The sequence below is a fragment of the Eutrigla gurnardus genome (genome assembly GCF_963514095.1).
Source record: "Eutrigla gurnardus genome assembly, chromosome: 1".
NCBI classification, from domain to species: Eukaryota; Metazoa; Chordata; class Actinopteri; order Perciformes; family Triglidae; genus Eutrigla; species Eutrigla gurnardus.
This window is the reverse complement of record NC_139915.1, coordinates 31104147-31111756: the sequence shown is the minus strand read 5'-3', so window position 1 is coordinate 31111756 and position 7610 is coordinate 31104147. Positions and strand designations below refer to the sequence as shown.

The following is a 7610-nucleotide window of genomic DNA, read 5'->3' as shown; positions in this document are numbered from 1 at the left end:
ATAATTATTCGTCGTTATGAGAGGATGCTCAACAGGTTGGCTCGGAGGAGTGGGACTACAAGTTTCTGGATGATGCGATACATGATTGAGACAGATTACGGCGGTCCGCCTAGAACGCTGTCCCCAGTAACGAAGGCACTCCGCGGTCTAGCAGACTCATTACAACTGGTCACCATGGGTTTCCATGCATGAACTTCTAATTAGACCAAATAAATGGGTGGGAATCTTTCAGTATAGAAAAGGGGATGCTGCCGGGTTCCCAATAGTCTATTAAACCTGTAATGGGAATCATTTATCATGCCTATGGTGTGTGACCTCCACCTTTTTGTATGGACTGCTTAATATTCTACCTGTATTACATGGCTTGGAGAGCACCCTCGCTCAACATTTTGTTCTTGAGCTGTTCTCACTTTCATGAGGTCAGCCCCGCATTCCAAAGTGGTCTGCAGGGCAAGTGAGGCCAGCAGGGGTGAGGCGAGGGGATTCCATGACTCCACGTCTTCTCTCCGTCTGTCATTTAAAGAATGACAGCTGCACGTCTCACTCCCAAACACTGGGTTGCACTTTGTCCTAACAAACCATGACATATTGTGTGGGAAGATCCATCGACAATATATTGATTTTATTTTATGGATTTTTATGTTGTGCTCACAAGAGGCACAAAAATGACGCTTTTGGCACAGACCCATGGGAGATTTTTTTTTAAATGTAATGTGTTTTGTAGAGCTGGGGGGTGAATGTACACCCAGCTGGTATAAATGTATCTGCTGTCAAACATTTGCAGCTATTTGATGGTGTATTAAGACTATTGTGGGCAACGTTAGCAATGAAATAGATACATGTTTATGTTAATTATTGATTTTTAGTATATAGTTGTTGCATCTGTGTGATGAAATGTCCTGATTTTCAGGTATTCTGAATAAAAATAATTATGTATATTTTTTTAGTTAGTAATATAGTAGTAATAGTAGCATTTAATTCTGAATAAATTAGACATTTCCAATACAGTTATGTTAGCCATGAATAGTTTTATTTCCATAATGTTTTCATATCAGTATGCTGTATCTCAATACATTAAAGTTACTCTTGTAGAGGATTTTATCCAGTTTGCTAAATCATATTATCTTGGAATGCAACTTCACAATGTTTTGAGTTAAGATCTATCTCTCTTTAGAATTCTATTTTACTTTTACTTTTTTGAGACAAAAGTTTGCTGTTTGAACTACTTATTTCATCCAGTTTTTACTCCACAAAGCTTTTTAGGTTCAGTCAATTGTAGCTCAATTAAAAATCCATTAATTTCTTTATTATTGAACGTTTATCTGGAAAAGCAAAGGGAGCTTAAAAAAAAGCTTCATTAAGTAAAAAAGAGAGATGTATATGATACTTGACATCATTCAATTAGTTTGGGTAATTAAAAGTAATTGATTTGTACGTTCATTGTGCGTTTGTTAACAACGGTACAGTACAGAGCTTCAGCACTAATTACACTTAAATCAATTAGCGCCTCGCCTGAGCCGAACTGTGACGACCCCGGGGCCGTCCACTCGTGCGGCTGAACATTTCTTGCCCTCTCTCCACCTATCACACTGCAGCTAGTGAACGGGCAGCATGGAATGAATGGAGAGGCGTATTGTGGAGAGGAACAACCGGCACCGGAGAAATGCTCTCTCACCAATAGCTGAAAGCTGCACGGCCGCTGACATCATATCACTCCCACATCTCCCTCTCTTGATTCCAGCCCCACCCGCTCCCTTCCATTAGCGAGTCGGTCCGTGTCCCCGTGTTATTTAAAGCCAGAGATCCTCCCTCTCTCTCTCTCTCTCCCTCTATCTCCCTCTCTCTCCGAGCCACTGTGTTGTATCTGTCTGCCTCGCTGCTTGTGTGTCTGGGGTGCATGTGTGCTGCTTGTGTGTGTGTGTATGTGTGTGTGTGTGAGAAAGAGAGAGAGAGAGTGCGCTAAGAAAAAAAAAAGCCCAGGCAGCCAGTGGGAGAGCTAGCGAGTCGAGGAGAGAGAGAGAGAGACACACACACACGAGGGGAAAGGCAAAAAAGCATCTGAGAAAAAAGGGAGAAGGAACGGGGAGTGTGAGACAGCTATGAAATTCATCCAAGCTATTTGCTTACTGCTTCTCTGTCCAGCTCTGAGCCTCAACACCAGGTAAGAGACCCACAAGAGGTTGTTGTTGTTGATGTTGTTGTTGTTGTCAAAAGAGGGGCTTCAAATCGTGCAGCAGTGAAATCTTAGATCACTAATCTGACGGTCCGCTCAGTCCTGCCCCGACGCCGGAGCCGCGATGCTTCGGGGGCAGAGGCTCCAAGCATGAGAGACTTGTAAGGAAGGGAAGGAAGAGCTTTCTTTTTGTGTTGGCTGATACCTTTGTTAGTTCTGGGCAGCCTGAGAGACACTTGTCCTTTTGTGGGTTGGTGATTCACTGCCTTCTGAATAGTGGTGACGTTGCTTTTTGGGACTTTTGGTGCCTGCCGGTCTGGGAAGGGAGCAAGTTGAAGTGGGGGGGGGAGGCTGAGAAAAAGGACAAGGCTACTTGTGTTGCAGTGTCTTGAAAAAAGAGCAGGTGTGTGTATGCATGTGTGTGTGTCGTTCTATGTAATGTGTGTGCGATGTAAGGCTTCGGAAGAAGCCGGAGGAAGAGTGATGGGCGAGAAGAACGAATAAGAGAGAATGTGGGAAACGGGGAGTTTTGATAATTAAATCATTGAGAAAATCATCCTTCTTCTGAGCCGGTGCCTGCCACTGCTGCCTTAATGAGAGCCGTTAGAGGGAATCCAAGGCTTTGACTATACCATGGAGACATCACACGCAGGAAGGAATGCATTAGAAAACTTGCCTTTGCCCTTCTCTGCTCAGTGCCCAAAAAGGGTTTTTCTTCTTCTTCTTCTTCTTCTTCTTCTTCTTCTTCTTCTTCTTCTTCTTCTTCTTCTTTTGATGCCATTGCAATCTTTTCTTTGCGAATCAGTTGAACGTGGAATGCAGAAGAATGGTGGCTTTGAACTTAACTAAATAGAGAAATACCTACATTCTCTTACATTGTGGCCAAACACACATGGCCACGATGGGAGTTGTTTCTTGTTTTGTTCCGAGGACTTATAGACGATTTGTGAAGAAAGAAATCAAGGTTATTACATCTTACATATCTGTCAATACCACATCGCTATTTAGTGCTGTATGACTGATATAACTAGTGGCTGTATCGATGTGTTAACCTTTAACAGCAGTCAACAAATTAAGCACTAGCAAACCCTTAAACACACTCAAATACATGAATAAGCTTCAGTCAACAGCTTTAAGAGCATTAATTGTGCATAGCGATAAGTTCATTTATTTATCCAACATATGAAACTAGCAATGTGCTTGTTTAAGTTTTATTTATTGAAGATCGTGTCTCTTAAGTTCATTTTTAAACAGTGCGTACCATCGTGAGCCCTTTGGGTGCTAATTGGAGAGGGAGGCATCGCGCTGGTAATTTGGCAGGTCAGCACAGATTGTATGCCACCTCTTGAGGGGGAATGTCATGAAAAGTAATTACCAGAACGCATTGATATAATCAGTGTTTTATTAGGTTGCCTTTTAACTCCACTCAGAAAGGCTGTGTTCTGTCAGAGGCAGAGGGGATTTCAAGGAAAAGGTGATACCTTTGTGACCCAAAATAGGAAAGTAAAACTGAACACGTGCCAGGTCCTTGATAGACCTGCAAAGCAACATGCCCAATTTGCCTTCAGGAAGCAAAAGGTTTCACCAGCTAATCTTAAAATGCCCTAAATGGGAATGTAATTACAACAATTTGGTGGAGGAAGGGTTGAAATAATGAATGGGCTCTGATTACGAGTTAGTGAAACAAGAAATGTTACAATCAGGGTCTTCTGACATCACTCAGTTTCATCAGTGTATTATTACAATAAACTGAAAGGTTTGATGAAAAACGGAGCTTCTTCCTCCGTGAAGAGTTGAGTTTTCTCAGCTGAATGTAACCTGAGTAAAGAAAAAGCTTGTGTTTTTTTTCCCCATTATTAATTAACTTTCACTCATTCTGACGGGCTTTTTCTTTTTATACTATTTATAATACTTTACTTTTTAGCAAGGCGGTGGTCAAATGTTCATCCTGCTGTACTGTTTGCATAAATGAAACAGCTTCAAGGCGAAATTGGATTCGCTGGTAGCGTTTGTGTTTGCAGATGTGCACACCAAGAAGCTCCTGTTAGAAGGCTTTTTTATTGCTGTGTCGCTGTTCAACACCAGGATCTTCCTCAGGCTTGTGAGTACTGAGCGTTGCCTATACACACTGCATTGAACAACCCGTCAACTTATTGAATGCAAGGATTCACAATGTGTATCGCTGCACATGGCTACTTTTTCATCAATATGTGCACTTCCTGAATGTAGCAGTGGGAAGACTTTTCCTCACTTTCAGCACTTACTTGTTTCTGAGTCCGTTCTCAGCCCGACGTTCAGGTATCTGTACTTTCCCTCACTATTTATTTGTCTGACAAAACTTTAATTTTGCTTGATTAAAAAAGTTGAATCAGTACTTTGACTCTTACCAGAGTATCCATACTTCTACTTGAATATAGAATGCCTGTACTTTAACACCTGATAATGATAGTTTGTATTCTATACATTTTTATATGGACACTATGGGACAGTGGTTTGGACTAAGAGTCATCAGATGGCCATTTCCTTTTTTTACATTTTAATTAAGGATGCAACACTGACAACTGATATTGAAACCACCTCAAAAAGCTGGATCATGTATAGAAACAACAGATGTCTGATGTTTCGTTCCACATCAAAGAAAGATCCCAGTTGCTTCCACAGATTATTTTAACAAGGATATCGGACGTGTACCGATATCCAAAAGCCAGGTGTCCAAGGCAACTACAAGGACAGCTAAATCTTACTTTCTTACTTCTAAAGACCTGTCTTACCGACAGCCATCCATGGATGGCTTCGATAAAAGGTCAAGCAAGTTGACTCACTTGTCCGCTCCATCACTGCCCCGCTCCTCCTGCAGTGGTTGGTAGGTTTTTTTGTCTCTCGGTCAAATGCACAGAATTAGTGATGCGTTTAATAGCCAGCAGTAATCTGCTAGTGTGGTAGTTGTCTTTTGATCTAGCCCTGCCCTGGAGTGGTTCTGCTGAGGCAACATCAGTTGGCAATGACGCATTCAACGTAAAGCTCTTGAAATCGGTTTAATTATTGCTAACATTGTCAGGTTTTATTAGAAGCAGTACAGAATGTTGTCCTTTTGCTCCTCTTTGTACTTCATTTCAAACTCAGAATAATCAGCTTTTATTTCTTCATTATGTCTTTTCTGGTCATCAAAACCACAAACAACAGCAAAGGGAACGCTGCTTTTCATCCCGCAGTCCAAACCTTTTTTTCTTCTTTCTTTTGTTATTTGTTGTTGACTTGATTGGTTCCTCAAGCTCCTGTCATATTCTCGTTGTTTTGCTGGAGGTCAAGGGGTCCACACGAGGCTTATCATTTGTGACATCCTCATTTATTTGTATTTTTTTTTAGTTGTAACAGTGGAACGCTGTAGAGACTGACTGCAAGGTGTATCTGCAGCAGGAAAATGAATTGTGACTGGAGCTGTCTAGTCTATTGCTCTGCCTTTCGCTTTGCTTGATTCACTATCATCACATCAGTGGTGCATGAGAGAATCCATTTCGTATGTTAACCGCAACCTCCATTGTGCGACCTGATAGAGTCGCCTTAAGGTACGAGAATTAATGAAATAGGGACCATTTCAATTTTTGTGAACGATAGCAGCATTTCGTTAAGCCCTTCGTCGACACTTAATTCTGTTTTATAGCCTTCGAATCCAAAAGGCATCTCTATATCCACACTGAATATTATTATCAAAGCTAAAACATAAATAAATATAGGCCCCAAAAAACATACGGATGATACAAGAATTCACAGTTTTGACATCATCATCATCTCATCATCTCTGTAAAATGTGTCATATTAACTGTTGTACTGACGGCCTCTGCTCGTATGAGAGCTTGATTAAGAAGGATTTAAACGCATTGCATGGATTACTCGGGGGCCAGATAATGGCGGTGCAGGGCTGTGTGTCATTGCAGAAATCAATTGGTACTCAGCCAGAACACAAGGCTGCATTGACACTCGTCCCGTGAGATATGACTGTCTACCTCTGGGTCAGGGTTGAGAGGACTACTACAGCGGCGCTGCTCTTTTGCATTTGGCTTGTTTTCTCTTCTCCGTGTGGAACAAACAGCTTGGCCATTTTTACACTTTCACAAATTCCTTTTTTTGGCACATATAGGACACATTTTTCTCAACACCATCGTTGATGTTTCTTACCTTCGCTGGCGCTTCTTGGAAACAGAGAGATCTGGTGGGATCTCCACAGCATCAAATATTTATGAGTAATTTGGACGGCAATTAGCAGGACTACACAGAGCCTTGGATTATACATAGAGTGCAGATGCAGCAGTGTTGCTCCATACCAATGCCTGCCTGTGGATATGAGCATATTGTTAGCTAAATGGAGTCTCACTTTTATTGTTAGAGAGGGTCAGGCATGAAAATGCAAATTGTTTCTAAGACGTAGCAATTAAAATGGAGACAGGGTTTCAATAAATACTACATGATGTGGTTGACCTTGAGCATATTCCTTGTGTGATAACATTTGCGAGCAGCGTGTTATCCTTATAAGCATCCATGACACTTTGAGTCAGTGATGAAATCTGTTATAATTCCACCACGACGTGTGCAGAAACAACAGTGCCACTATTTCTTTCTTGTTATAGAAACTCACACTGTGCAACAGCGATCGCTGAAGGATCTTCAGCTTCCGATTCAATCACCGCCAAGGCAGATGCCTTCTTCTTCTCTGTCTGTCACATGTTCGCCGGCTTGAAAACGTTCCGCACATCATCATTTGCATCCGATCTTTACTTTCTTACAAGCGACGATGAATAACAAGATGTCGAGCGCCGGAGAGAAACTCGGGGCTGAATTTAGTTTTTGCTTTGCCAGTTATAATGCAATGACCATATTGTAATCACACTTTGGGAAGCTGGGTATTGACTAGAGGTCAAGTGTGGAGCAAGCATGGAATTAGACTTAACTATTGAACAGGGGAAGATGCCGTTGTCTGTCGATGATGGGTGGCAAATAGTAAGCAGGGATAATGACTCAATGGATGTAATCCGCCTCTCATCCCAGGGCATTGTTCAACACTTGGATGACAAAAAACAAACAAACTCTTACTATATTTTGTTCCGTGAAGTGGGGCTTTGCCTCAATCGTAATTAAGTGAGAGCTCCGTCTTGGTCTAAATGAACTGCTGCTTTATTTATACCCCAACAATCATCAGCGTTTCAGGAGAACTGGCGTGTGGATATGCATTTTGCAGAGCAGCAGTTAGATGGCAAGTGGTGATGGCGTCTAACTGGAGTGATGGACCACCTTACAAGATGGGCATCTGCTTAATTACCCCGCTAGGGCAACCTCTGAGTGACTTTTATAATGGCCGGCAGTGATCTGTGTCCCGATTGGGCAACATAAAACATTTGTACGTGTGTAAGTTAAAACAATAATTGGCACAATTTCACATCCG

At 41.8% G+C, this 7610-nt stretch overlaps 1 protein-coding gene across 2 annotated transcripts in view; it reads left to right on the top strand.

Moving 5' to 3' along the window:
- Positions 1-1886: 1886 nt before the first annotated feature.
- Positions 1887-7610, top strand: part of luzp2 (leucine zipper protein 2) — a 147004-nt gene continuing 141280 nt past the window's right edge. Inside the window, exon 1 of one of the 2 annotated variants that reach the window (XM_084016641.1) lies at positions 1887-2161. In XM_084016641.1, the coding sequence (XP_083872767.1) occupies positions 2100-2161 (62 nt within the window). In that variant the 5' untranslated portion in view covers positions 1887-2099. The remainder of the gene's footprint in view (positions 2162-7610) is intronic. The other variant, XM_084016640.1, reaches the window with a different exon arrangement.